Source organism: Branchiostoma belcheri, unplaced genomic scaffold (assembly GCF_001625305.1).
Source record: "Branchiostoma belcheri isolate BF01 breed outbred unplaced genomic scaffold, Haploidv18h27 scaffold43, whole genome shotgun sequence".
NCBI lineage: Eukaryota > Metazoa > Chordata > Leptocardii > Amphioxiformes > Branchiostomatidae > Branchiostoma > Branchiostoma belcheri.
This window is the reverse complement of record NW_017804054.1, coordinates 1,882,552-1,896,734: the sequence shown is the minus strand read 5'-3', so window position 1 is coordinate 1,896,734 and position 14,183 is coordinate 1,882,552. Positions and strand designations below refer to the sequence as shown.

The window sequence follows — 14,183 nt, the reverse complement described above, 5'->3', positions numbered from 1 at the left end:
ACCTGGCAGACAATGTTGTTACTTACTTCTTTGTGTAGTCTTTGTTTTCAACCAAACACTTCATCCCTTATAGCCTAAACTACTCACGAACCCGGTGTATATTATTTATACAGGTTTTCTTTCAAAAGCTTTGGCAGTACACACATCACTTATTAAGAACTGTACAGACGGATGGACTAAAAACTCATGTTTGTACATGTAGTACCCAGTCTGAGCACTGAGACATCGGATAAGTCACAGTAAAGACCTTTACCGTAGGCGTTCATAATCTTTTAGGCATTCACTAAAAATGGCAAAGTTTCTTCATAAACAAGTTTATGGCAAATATGCCGATATGGCTGACTGAAAATACATGTACTAGTACATGTAATATGAAGACAGAGTAGTACATGTAAACATGACAAGGCTAGATACTTAATATATGTTAATTTGTATATTGTGAACTGACCACATATACTATACATGTATGTGACAGTTGGGCAGTCTTGACCGTAGAAATGTGTAATAAGGTTTCTAATTATACATTTGTACTATCAGCGCATATCATTAAATCGACAATGAATTTATTCTCTCACTGTTATCATTTTATTTAACGACATGTACTTGCAAACATTTAAGAAAAGAATAAGATAAAAACCCTGGAAGAAAAATCGAAGAAATTTTTTAAAATCTCGGATCAATATAAAAGTTGTTGCGTGCAGGACAGAATCGTGTGCAATAAACAGGTGCATTGTAAAACCGAATCTGTGGAGTGGAATAACATGCTAAAGATTTACCCTTGATTGTTCAACAAAGTCACTTGACAATCATTTTCATCACAACATTTTCTTGTTTTTATATAAATTTTTGTAAAATATACTTTTGTGATATTGTTTCATACCCTACTACTAAAAATTTGTCGGATTCTTCGCAAACTGTGTTGAATGTTGCGAATCGGCTGGCGCGAAATTAGAGGCTATATTCTCATACATTTCTGTAACCTTTGACCTCCGCAAAATGGCGGAAATTGCTCTCAGGTGAGGTAAGTTGACAGATAATTGTTCGTTTTTGTACATCTCACACCTTATTTTACCCTCTAAAATGTAACCTGGGATGGAAAATAAACACGGGTCCTTGATATTTTCTTTGTAAGTTGCCCAGAGTCAATCCTCGTGTTTTTGCTGAAGGTTATATGCGGTACATTAAGGGTGGCCGGTCATAGTTTCCGTCGTATTTTACGTTCTCTTTGTTTGACGATCGACCAGTTTACTCAAAATGCCTAATTTAGATGTTGGGAAGCGTGATACGTTTTAAAACCAAGGACGTTATGAATGGTTCAGTTGAATAAACCAAGTTTTGGGCCGTTCCTTTGAGTTTCCTGGTCGTTTAGATGTCTCTTGAATATTTATCCATTTTATATATATTTGCACCTGCGGGATACATCATTATATTTCTATAGCTTGTTGTTCTCGTGTATGTTTCATATCATCATTTTATATATTATATATTATATCACTGTATATAGTGTAGATACAGCGACACCCAAGAATACTCGGTGTTATGAAATATGTTACACTACAGCCAACCAAAAAACAACAACATACTACTACAAGAACGACATATGACAGCAATACGTTTATGATTATAATTGCATTATTTAAAAAGTTATTTTGGTTGTAACGTTAGAAGTTCCTTGCTTGAGACAAGCATATATTAATAGAACTTTTGTGGATCATATTTTTAGATGACTGGCTGAATGCCAATTTCTATGGGGCAAATATATATGAAGCAGAAGAAATTGATATACTAGCTGTATAATATTATATAGTACCCATGCAATTATATATTTATTATTTTGTTCAAATGCAAAACATCTTGCACATGTACATTTCAATAATGGGTGCTGGGGTTAAAAAACCCTCATGCAGCAAGAATATTATTATTATATAATTTGTTTTGAGATTTTGGAAAAGAAATTAAGGGTATTAAGGTATTGCACAAGTTTACATGTATGCAAGCTAAGAGAATTATCATTAATCACAATATACTGATTGACAGAAGAAAATTAAAAGATAGATTTCTTTTCTCTCTACAGGACTGGGTATTAGATGATCATGTTGTAACTCTTTGGACAGTTTTTAGTGAAAATTAAGAAACAGGATTCTATCCTAAGAATTCTAAAAATAACTTGTGGATCACGGAAGAATACACCAACAAGATGATGGGAAAACTGATTGCTGTGGCTATCGTGTCAACCATCGCAGCAATTTTTGCACAAATAGAACTGAGCAATGACCCGTTAGTGGTGTCCAAAGATGTGGTCATCAAGAAGAACCGGTCAGAAGTCTTTGGCTATGTGTCCAATCTCAGGACATACCCATCGGTAAGTCTCCATCCATGTACATGTATTTGGTAGTAAGTACGATTCATTGTTTATTTGCTTATTGTTTTTTTAGAGGTGTAATTTTTACAAGTCATAAGTTACTAACAGTACTAACACTAGTACTAGTAGTATCTATTGGTAAAAAATCTTCTGTTTGGACATTGCTGTATTAAATTAAAGTGTAATGACACAGATGTTTGAACATTTAATCTTTATGCATAATAGATACAAAAATCACAAAAGGACATCAATATCTAAACATTATAAATACTAGTACCCAACATGCAAAAGTGCTAATCAAAAATGACAAAATACCCAAATCTTATGGGGGTGTAGAGTGATCTTGGCCTCTAGCCTATATTTTTGTAAATCCTCATATAGTCATAGTGTACAATGAAGACAATTTACCACCAAAATTAACAGATGGCAACATGTAAAATTCACATCTAAGGTTACACTCATTGTTAGGTATTTCAGAATCTGTGATATTTTCATCTTATAAAACTAAGGTCTGTTTGCTCACAATCATGTTTTCAGTGGTACCCAGGTCTGGTATGGATGCAGGAAGTGGAACATTCCAACATGAAGCCAGGAAAGAGGTTTATCGGAGCCTACTGGGTTCCTATCATCGGGGAGCTGAACGAAAACTTTAAGGTAAACAGTGGTAGAAATCCTTTTTTTCAGTGGCCACAGAGGCCAACACCATTGAGCCCCAAGCCAGATTTTTTTTCTGTCTGCAAAATTGCAGGTTGCTTAACTTTCGAATATTAGAAATGTCTCTGCAAAATGCAGACTGCAGGTGGGTATATATATGTGATCCAATTCAGTGTTTTATGATTTACAGTGTTTTGTTGATTTTTTTTATAACATTTGTTGTAAGATGGCACAATGTATATTTGCAACTAAAAATGTTTGTTGTAATTATGATTGACAAATGTATGTAGACATACAGTCAGGGCTGTCTATTGTTACCAATGGGTAATAGTATTACAAAGGGCTAACCATGTAAGAAAAAAATCATTAATGTGCAGGGTAACAATTAATGAATCAATCAATCAGACATAGACATCAGATAACTGGTTCAGATACAATGGCCAGTTCCTCAATTGAGATCAATATGACAGGTCTCCTGGAAAAAACAATTAGAAGGAAGCTTAGTCTATCAAGGCCATCCAACCAGCCAGCCAAAGCACATCACCAATATTTCAGTTGAATCACAAGACATGATGTAACCCAACACTAGTTACCATGGTAACAGACACTCTGGTTCAGGTCATTGCCCTTTTTGGTTTGAAGTAGAAGAGGAAATGTAGCAGAAACAATGTTTTTCTTTGGTAAACACTTAATTGCTGTAACAACAAGGTCTAGTACATTGTAATCTGAACAATCAATATATGTAACTTTACCAATATGACCTTCATTTCTCCTCTGCCTGTCCCAGATTGTAGCCTATGTTGAAAACCAGAAGCTGGCGTTTGAGTCAGACTTCTTTGCCCACCAGCCTCGGATTGTCATGACCTTCAAAGACGAGGGAGACGACAGGACACGTTTGTCGTGGAAGATGTTCACTCAGAGAAGAAGCTACTTCTTCTTTGTAAGTTGCTCCTAATCCTCTAAATATATGTTTTAGGAAAATAATGTAAAACTTGAAATTGTTTGTTTGTTTTGCATAGCCAGTAAACTACCTTTACTCAGAGTAACACACCAGTTTTGTATAGTCAGTACAGACTATAAGGTTTGAACCACTCACACCGGGAAGGACCTCTATTCTTTTCGATAAGATCTTCAACATGCGTGGGGTGTGGCTCTCCGCAAACACGGGACCTCCATTTAACGTCCTATCCGAGGGACGTCCCTAACCAAAGCTAGGTACCAGTACTTATTTCCACCTGAGTGAAGTGATGAAAGTGCACAAAGGGCACAAGATTTGTGACTTTTAGCAATAAACTAATTACTTTATTTCTGCAGGGCACATTTTACCAGATATTCAAGTACACTTTGGATCAGCGGGTGACTGGCGCACTTCTCACTCTACGAGGGAACCTTCAGGGAGAAGGCAATGTGTTCGGCATATAAATAAAGTGTTGGAATCCCTCCATGCATGCCAAAATGCAAGACAAAGTGTGGGTTCATGTATGTCTGCTATATATATCAGATTGAATGTGCAACGTGTTATCAGTATCATAATTGTATATAAGTGTTTGCTGTAAATGTTTTACATGGTAACAAACAAAATTAAAGTATTAATAAAGTAGATAAGAAAGGCACGTACCTTGAATGTACCTATTGCAAATAACGGCCACTTAATGATAATAATTGTGTGGTGTGCTACACCCTTAGCTTCAGGTAAAAGATGGTACAGCAAGTGGTGATACATGTACATGTAACCCTTCATGTCTCCTCTACTATAAATTTGCTCAAGAGAATTGATCAGACTACATGTAAGAAGATCTAATAGTGTAAGAAATTATGAATTGACTTGATTTGAAGCCTACATAACATTCTGGCTTTGTGATAAATACAAGAGTATATAGAGCAGTGCCTTGTACAATAAAGAAGCATGTAATTTTATGTGCCAGCAATATCTATAATAATGTACATGTACATGCTTTGTTGTCTGTTTCCATTGTTATTGATATCCAGAACTATAGTCATGTATTACTAAGTATTATAATAATACATGGTTAGTATATTATTATAGTAAGCGTGAAGTAATATTTATTTATGGAGGATGGCGTTTGCTATATGCCTCTACTGCAATGCTGTATAACTGGTGGCTCATCAAAGTTGTAGCATTTTCATATGCAATGTTTTAAGTTTGTATTTTTTTGCAGTGCATTTTTTTTTCTGTAAATAGTTAACACTTTTTTATGTTATTTATATATATATATATTGTGTGTGTTATTTATAAGAGATAGGGAGTAAGTGATATTATAGTTGCTGACATATACATGCATGAACTTTGTCTATTAATTTTGTTATGACTGAATATGAATTGTGTAATGCACATCAAACAGAATAAGATTATTGGTAGCTAGGAAATCTCTTAGCTTAATACTACCCATCCAGGTATGGAATTCCAAAGACATTGGATAGCCCCTGGCTGCTTTTAACAATGGAGCAGTCATAATTTGATGTGCTGTTACATGTAGGTGTAATAAGATTATGATGTATTTAGCTTTTTGGATGAATGCAACTATAATAGCATACCTGCATGTGAATAAAAAATCACTATGTCTTATGTTATTATACAATTCTCAAGGGCAACTTATGAATTTCCTGTTGAATTTATTTTGGAATTAACCAGATTGTCGAAAAAATGTTACCCTTAATAAAAAGAAATTACAGCAGCATCAAGGATAACATAACATCAAAATTCACAAGCAACATTTTATTCCTTTTAACATGCCCAGTAGACTGTTCAAGTCCCACAACAAGACTTAGTAACGTAACGGCTCGTTGATAAACTAAAAAACACGATAAGGTCTCTGACAGGTGTTCCATTGACTGTGAATGAGTCTCTGAAGACCAAATTATTGATAAAGCCATACCTTCATTTTATAGATGACATCCTCTGAAGACACCCAAACTACATGTAGTTTATGCAGGCGAATAAAAAAAAAATGCTGCTAAATCACAGGAATACATAGCTAGTATTGTGAAATGCAGTAGTACATAGCGCCTTTTACGACAAGCCAGCTCATGCTGGCCTTTTGCAGCATTCAACCTTTTTTAATGTACTGAGTTCCGTGGAACTCAGCAGCCTGGGTGCCATCCTCCGTAGTTACTGCCGGCTTCCTACGGAGGATGGCACCCAGGTCAGTGTCTTGGAGGTGATTTTTTTTGGAGAACACTCACTGAAGTGAAAATCAAGGAGAGAGCAGATGTCATCCATAAAATTAAATCGGTGTGGCCTTATGGCAATTGTCATTGATCTGAAACTGGCAGAACTAGTATCACATGTACGAAAGTCTCCAACCTGTCATATCATCCAGGTGTTTGACTTCTGTTTTGCAACAATACTTTAATGTACCTTCATCAATGGTATAACATTTTCATTTAAAATCGACCAACATTTTTCTGTATATTTTTGTCTACAACATATAAATGTTTTTGCAGTGCAGTTTGGAGATGTAAACAGTAATCAATATTAACAATATCCCTTGAAAAATTAACAATGAATATTTTTTCTGTTTTCACACCAAAAACCACAATTTCACATTGTAGATTTGAAAAAAAAATTACTTAATATTCACTTCACATGTACATGTATGCATGGATACCCATTGATAAGTATATTAAATATTGAGGTAAAAATTTATTGCTTAATAATGTGATATACACTTATTAATTGAAAGGACTCTTAATATTTAATACAGTCACACATTTTGTTTCATAAAGCTGAATTTTTGTAATCGATGATGCCAGAATGACTTTTAAATCATTTTCACATCTTTTACATCTTACAATACCTTCGATAATGTATAATTACTGTTACAGTTTCACTGTAATAATTTCAAAGTAATATTTGCTGTACCTGCTGAACTTGACTATTTCAAGGAACAAGATGCTCTATAGGCTGTGGACAATGAAAAAGTATAATTTTGGAAACTTCATATTGTACAGACGGATACAAGCATAATGATTATTATACCTTATTGACCTGCTGAATGTAAATTCTTACATTGAAAGAAGGTACTTAGTGTATGGTAATAAGGCTCTGTAAAGTTTTGCAGGAAATAAATTCTGCTTCAGAATTTTAATAGATTTAAAAAAAGCAGCATTGATATGTTGGAAGTGTGATATCATGCTAGGCTGTTCAATTTGCTTCGTCTGTTGTTTTCTTTCAAACACAGTCTAGTAGTATACATCGTACAAGTCATGTACATCAAAGTACTAGTTTTCAGGGGGGGGGGTGTTTTTCTGTCTGAATACTAACTCCATCAAATGTTACATCACTGTTCATTGCAGAGGCGAATGACTACATTAATAAGGCAATCAAATTTAAATCTCTTTTTGCATAATGGCTCAAAAATAATTTCACGGTTCCTTAAAATATGAACTTTCAAACAGCAAACTAAAGTGGTATGTTTTAAAAGTACAACACACCAAAGTCAGCTGGTGACTTTAAACATGGCTATTAACACTAAGGAGCTTAATACTATCCTGCTTTGAGCATATCTAAATTGAATGCTTGGTACAAAATACAAAAGCTGTAAAAAATAGGCAAAAAGCCTGCATAAATGGAATTAACTCTTTCTCTTTCCCTCTGAGAGGGTTTATTTTTACAAGAACATATCTGTTGATCATGCACTGTAAGTACATAAATCAGATGTAACTCTGACTTACAGTTAGCCGCGGCGACTGTTGCAGGGCTTCTCTTGCTTGCAGTCTTTTACATTAGCCCTAACGTAACAGTCACCCTAACTGCAACAGTCACTGCGGCTAACTTACAGTTATATTGCTGATTGCTAATATTTTTCCACAGTTTTCTACTTAGTACACATAAAAGGATATAATCCAATGTGTAGCAACAGCACTAAAGATGCAATGTAGCCAGTTCCATGGGTAAAGGTGGGTTAAAATGAAGCCTTTACAAGGCAAACAAAATTGACATAAAAATAAAAAACCTGAGGTCTACAAAACAATATACTAAAACTTATTATCAGCAATAACACAAACAGAAATAGGTTTAACCATTCACAAATTTCACTTTTTATATTCTTGCAGCAATATAAAAGGAAGAAAAGTGTGGTTTGGCTTTATTGATCTTCTTTTTGATTAACTGGGTTGAACTAAAAACTTTTACGAAAATCAATTGCATTATTTCAAGCAAAGAAAAAAATGCAATTGCTGACTTGCAGTTTCTGTCTAAAATTAAGTTTTTCAATTATATTAATGCAAAGATACTGCCATTCTGAATTAAAAAAAAAACAATATTGGTAAAACAGGACAGGTTTAAAAATGTAAAACAATATTTTACCCCACCAGACCATGGGCATAAACATTTTGTACAACGTAGATTATTGCTTAGCAGCGTAATTTGTACACAGTTTCTCTCTACATTCACAGTTCAGTCAGTGTACATGACCTTATTACCATTGACCTCTGAGGTGTCCATTAGAGTGTAGCGACCTTGGATCATGGTGTTTATTAAAGGTCCAACCTGAAAAATAAAATCAGAAATATTGGAGATTACTCTAACCAAGGACGTTATATTACCCAAAATCAAAAATTCACTGCAAGTAACTTCTTAGAGTGTATCTAATCAGAGTGCATCTCAGATCTTCGGATCTGTTTTGCAGATATCATTTACTGTCATAAAAAGAAAAACACCAAATTGTAAGGAACAAGGTGATTTTACTTCTCTGTAATCTCCTAGTGCTTCAACCAGCATTTTCTCAATGTTTCTCATGATGGCCATCTTCTGCACAGGTTTCAGGGGGTACACAATGTTTCTGGGTGTGGGACCAGCCTGGTAGGACAAGGGTTAAAAATACAGGCCTAATGAGGATGCAGAAATTTATCAACAGTAGTGTATCAACTCTCATAGCAAGTATAAGAACAACAATCATGGTAAAAGTTCAGACAATATGATGACAGGAAACCTATAATGTAAAGTACTGAAATATTACTTTACAGTTATCCAATACCGAATCGAATACTAAATCTATCAGAAATGCAACAATATACACAGCAATGTTGTAAGTTGGTAAATCAAAATTGTGTGGCCTAACAATAAAATCACTGTGGCTGTTTCTCACCTTGTACCAGAAATTGACAGATGTGGTATGCCCTCCTTCTAGCAAGGACTCAATGTGGTGCCACCTTATAAAAGAAAAAAAAACACCTTAACTTACTTTTTTTCTTTTTAAATTAAAAAAAAAAAATAAGCTGTATATTAATTCAAAAACCAAGAAACTGTTTTGGCCTAACATTGAAAGTTGATAATGAGTTAGTGTAACAAGCCAGATTGTACCCCATGAATAGAAAATACCAAGTGGTCACATTCTTAGAAGGGTATGTTTTGGCAAGTTACACTGGGCCTGTTTCTTACCAGTACATGGGAATGTACAGGACATCTCCTGGTCCTACCACGGCTTCCACACCTGACGCATACCTGAACTTAGGAAATCTGCTGTAGTCTGGTTTGTCAAAGTCAACCTAGATAACAAACAACACAATCTATCATGAAAGTTCATCTGTGTTGGTAGTTACGTGTTAAAAGTTAAAACTTTAGATCTGAGTCATCTGACAAAAAGAAGTTCTCTCACCTAGAGCTTTTGACCAGTCACTCTGGTCTGCCTCAGTAGACTGACCCAGTGAGGCTTGTCACATGGCTTCTTTGAAGTGTGACGTCAACACTGGGTCAAAGGTATCTGGCAGACAATGTCGGCCCCCTTGTTGATGTCATACTTCAAAGAAATCATGTGAAACCTCACTGAGTCAGTCTACTATAAGGAAGACCAGAATGACTGGTCGAAAGCTCTAGGTGAGAAAACTTCTTTGTGTTGCATCTAAAGTTCTAACTTTAAACAAACAACACAATCATTGATGGACAGTCATAGTATATGATGCTTGCATGCTGTTGCTGAATGAATGAAATCCAATGAACAAATGAAATACAATGTACAATGCATACCTGGCTTTGTCTGTCACATGGGTGGTGTACTGGGTAGGGATACAAGCATTCAATCTGTTCAGGTGCAAACAGGATGCATCGCTTGTATCCCTTCACTTGTGCAAAGAAGTTCTGTTGTTCATCATAGTGCACTGGTGTGACATTACCTGCAAAAATATAATATACATTGTATCGATAATAAAAATGACAACAGCTTTTTAATGCTTTTTTCCAATATCTGTTTGAACATTACAAATTCCATAGTTGTGATACAGTACTATGCTCCCACTATATTGATACTGAATTGCTACCACTGGTGATACTATGCTACCACATCCATAAAATTAATACTTAATTGCTGTGGTCTTTGTTGAGATGAATGTTTGAGTGATTGCAAGAAGTAGCACTATAGCTACTACTATAGCCAGTAATTAAAATAATTAAAATCTCTAAACAAGCTAACAGCATGTAAAAAGACTCTGGATTGGTTGTCCGTGCCTACCTGCCATGCCAATCAGTAAGAGGTTGGATGTGAGCAGTCCCCAGTTCTGTTTCTGTTGCTGTTTGTTGATCCAGTCCCAGTTAAACTGGAGGAAATCCACCACGATATTCTTCCCAACTGTATCATTCAGAGTCTGCTGCAGATATACCCTGGGATATATAGGCATGATTTTTAATGCTTGTGTCAGGAAAAAACATCTAAAACACCACCAGTGATTACATTGTCCAATAGGTAATTCCCATGTAGTTGCATTAAGTTGTACAGATTTGACAGTCTGCTACATTGTACTTTTATATTTTGACCTTTTGCAATTCAATTCTTACTCTTGAATATCAAGAACCAAGAAAACCAATTGGTGCTGGCCTAGATCATCTTTGAATGTCATGGAGACACATGACTACCCACAGTTGCAAGTGCCATTTCAAGAAACAAATGTCACAATCATGATCATGTTTACACCATATTATGTTTGTACCACGAAAATGTGCAACACAATAAAAATAAGTTCCTTTCTAGTATTACCTTTTTCCTCCTGTTTCTTCAGAGCTTTCCAACTGTCTGACAAACTGTTCAAATGGGATTTCCATTCTCCTGGTACACGGGGTGTAGTATTTTCTCTCCTTTGCCTTCTTCTCGTCAAAGTACATAAATTTGTGATTGTCTGACTCGTAAACCGAGCACAAACCAGCTCCCAAATTAGCCTGGAGATAGTCTAGGTCCCATTTCAGAGCACTGTCTACAAGGTGGGTGTCAGTCAGTACCACGGGTTTCTGAAAAAGACAACGACAATCAATTAAAAAAAGTTATAAGTATCAGCAATACATTTTTCTAATCAGGTGCACTCCTGCACCTAACCAAAAAAAAATGGTGCACTAAATAATATAATTTTGGTTCCCAACATAAACTAAAGTAAGATATTAACAAAGGAAACCTGAATATTGCTCCTCTTGTGTACCTAAACTCAAACTTCAAAATTTAAAAGTAATAATGACACACCATTGTTGGTAGTACTTGTATTGTACTAATTTACCGTAGGTACTTACAAAAAATTTTAGTCAAGCATTAGGTACACAGCTCCAAGTTTAGGCGCACAAAGGTGCAATATTAATCATGCACCCACTATTTCGACCCCTGATTAGTATATTACAGTGTTAATGTGTCTGTTAAACTTTTTGAGAAACATACGAAACCATTCAGACAGCAGTGACTGAGTGTATTGATGGAATACAATGGAATACAAAAAATAAATTTCCAGAAATATTTATTATATAGTTAACCTGTAAGAGAACAGAATGAAGATTTCCAAATTTATTCAAAACTCCTGGGCAGACAGCAAAAATGTCTCATAAATATTTAAACTATGGCTGCATGTGGAGAGACGTTGCCTACGTGCTACGTGTACCTGCAAAAAATTATAATGACGATTGCAGACAGGCATATAGCAATGACCTTGACTACAAATATAGTGCAGTTCATTGCCAAAAATCATTTTAAGACCGCTGTGCTTTTCCTTTGTTGCATCAACCATGACAGACTAAAATCCAAACTGACAGACAACAACACTGTACCAGTTGTGCACATTGAAGTAAGAAATTATGAGTGTCATTTAAAAAAAGTATAATACCGTATTAATGTAAAAATAACAAAAACAATAGTCTTTTCCTTTATTGGATTGGGATAAAATTTAGAAAATACATACGTGGCAGATTATAAGTATTACAACAAGTTTGTAACGGTTGCAGACACTGAACCAATAAATGTCTGATAAATATTAACCAGGCTCTTTATTCATAAGGAGAGACGGTGCCTACGTGCGCCACTTAAGCCACCTGAGGACTGTTGAAGTACAAATGTATAATCACCATTGCAGATATAAAATGTCACCTATTGAAGTAGGAATTTAAAAAAAAATAACGCATAACCAGAAATCCACCCTTGAAAAATTATTTAGTAATAAAAGTTACTGTAACTTGTCAGTAAAGGTAGAGACCAAAAATTGTTTAAAACAAATAAATTAAAACAAACAACGAATGCATCTATTATTTGTGAGATTGAACTAAAATTTACTTACTTACGATTTATGTTGACAATGCATTAAGTGTCATAACCAGGTCCCTTAATGATGGAGAGATAATGTCTACCTGTATAATTATCCTACCTGTTCAAAAATAAAACTACTTAGGCTAAAACCTTAAGACTACTCTAAACAGTTCCTAAACAAAATCTAATGACCAGTAGTATAATACTGTAGTCGTCTTGTGCATACCCTGACCTACTTGATCAAACCTTTAAGCAGTGTTTTACAAAATTAGTGTTGTTTATATCATAAACCGATGATTTTTGTGTCTCTTATAGGTAGGTTCTTGTCTGTATGGTGTACGTGACATTGTGGACGTAACCTCGCTTGCCTTGGCACACTTCATGGGACAAAACATTAACACGAGTGGGGGTGTAGCCTTTGGGAATTTCTATTAAAAGGGGAAAGCTACTAGCTACGGCGTCTTTAGAAGGCTTCAAGTAGGATTCTGTGTCTAGCAATTTCTTAGAAGTTTTCTTTCATAACCTAATGTCCCTAGACATGAAATAAGGGGGTAGATCTCACGATGTTTAGAACGTTAAAATTATGTTAACGTTAAATGTACGTTTTGAAGTACAGCAAAAACAGCCTGGCAAATTGACAAACCGGGAGGAAGACTATGCGTGCCGCAGTACACAAATAGAAATAAACATGCAGGAGTCATGACACCAAGAGATAACATTACCTTACACGTTACACTAGATACACAAAACGTCAACAAACATATAACTACGTTGTAAAGTACAATTGCATTTTACTTCCGGTTTCTGTAACTGAAACAACCGGCCTAGACGATTGAATATTTCAGCACAAAATTGCTTCTAGAAGTTGCGCTAACGCCATACCTCTTCGCTGATGAGTCTGTCGGCTTCAGGGTCCGTGCAGGAGAGACGAGGAATGGTCTCTAACGGGAAGGAATACTGCCGGAGTTGAGCTGACGTCCAGCCCTCTGCACCAGCCATGTTGTTGCCTGTGTTGATGTCTGCAGTGTAAAGCTTTGGTCTGTAGTCTCGGTATCAGACTTCATTACGGTGGTGCAGTACTGCCTTATAGGCTAACTGTGTTCCTTTCTTCAGATTTCTTAAAATTAAATGTTACGATTCATATCAGCTTAAATACCTTTAATAAAAGTAAACAAAATAACAAAACTTGATATACGGTCAAAATTTAGTACTTACAATGTAAGTACCCACCAAAAAGTCTGATATAGAGACTACATTTTAGCTGCCCACCGTAATATTTCTTATACCTGGTTAATTTACTAAAATCATAATCTGATAATCACGCACAATTATCACAAACTCTGATTTTCTATTACCGATAAATCGACAAGTATGTACCGGATTTTATATTTGTCAGATAAAACAAAAGTTATTGAATCAGAATTCAAAGGCACTGAACATTAAAAACCTTAGACAGCTCGTATTTCCAGTCGAGGCCCAGGTTGAGGCTACTGGCGGGAAATATCTTCGTAACATTTTCCTGGAAAACAATATAAATATCGCTCTCAGAGTTCAATGACTGCGGAAATAGTATTGATGAGTTGAGGTTTGTGCTATCGTTCATTTATAGCAGATGTCTGCTGATATATTCAAGCAGACAGCTCGCCAGGAAGTAACAA

General features: G+C 35.4%; 2 protein-coding genes across 3 annotated transcripts; one reads left to right on the top strand and one right to left on the bottom strand.

The window, feature by feature from the left end:
* The first annotated feature begins 962 nt into the window (after positions 1 to 962).
* On the top strand, positions 963 to 5,838 carry LOC109478304. Of its 2 annotated transcripts, XM_019779785.1 has the most exons (5): positions 963 to 1,021; positions 2,075 to 2,362; positions 2,900 to 3,016; positions 3,804 to 3,956; positions 4,331 to 4,438. In XM_019779785.1, the coding sequence occupies exons 2-5, from the start codon at positions 2,198 to 2,200 to the stop codon at positions 4,436 to 4,438; spliced, it is 543 nt and encodes a 180-aa protein (XP_019635344.1). In that variant the 5' UTR covers positions 963 to 1,021; positions 2,075 to 2,197. The 2 variants fall into 2 exon arrangements, with proteins under 2 accessions (XP_019635344.1, XP_019635343.1); XM_019779784.1 differs by lacking the exon at positions 963 to 1,021 and having other exon boundaries at positions 2,198 to 2,362; positions 4,331 to 5,838.
* Positions 5,839 to 8,224: 2,386 nt separating this feature from the next.
* On the bottom strand, positions 8,225 to 13,569 carry LOC109478301 (hypoxia-inducible factor 1-alpha inhibitor-like). Its single transcript, XM_019779781.1, has 8 exons — positions 13,408 to 13,569; positions 11,008 to 11,255; positions 10,486 to 10,634; positions 10,005 to 10,150; positions 9,420 to 9,526; positions 9,127 to 9,190; positions 8,727 to 8,837; positions 8,225 to 8,528 (listed from the first exon to the last, which is right to left on the bottom strand). Exons 1-8 carry the CDS (start codon positions 13,522 to 13,524, stop codon positions 8,436 to 8,438), a joined length of 1,035 nt encoding a protein of 344 aa, XP_019635340.1. The 5' UTR covers positions 13,525 to 13,569; the 3' UTR covers positions 8,225 to 8,435.
* Positions 13,570 to 14,183: the final 614 nt, after the last annotated feature.

Excerpts from the sequence above, each read along its gene's own strand:
- LOC109478304 (XM_019779784.1), top strand. The coding sequence starts at position 2,198 with ATGATGGGAAAACTGATTGCTGTGGCTATCGTGTCAACCATCGCAGCA. Across the intron at positions 2,363-2,899 it reads ATCTCAGGACATACCCATCG|TGGTACCCAGGTCTGGTATG; the intron begins GTAAGTCTCCAT and ends TCATGTTTTCAG. Across the intron at positions 3,017-3,803 it reads AGCTGAACGAAAACTTTAAG|ATTGTAGCCTATGTTGAAAA; the intron begins GTAAACAGTGGT and ends TGCCTGTCCCAG.
- LOC109478301 (XM_019779781.1), bottom strand. The coding sequence starts at position 13,524 with ATGGCTGGTGCAGAGGGCTGGACGTCAGCTCAACTCCGGCAGTATTCC. Across the intron at positions 10,151-10,485 it reads CTTACTGATTGGCATGGCAG|GTAATGTCACACCAGTGCAC; the intron begins GTAGGCACGGAC and ends ATATTTTTGCAG. Across the intron at positions 9,191-9,419 it reads CTGTACATTCCCATGTACTG|GTGGCACCACATTGAGTCCT; the intron begins GTAAGAAACAGG and ends TTCTTTTATAAG.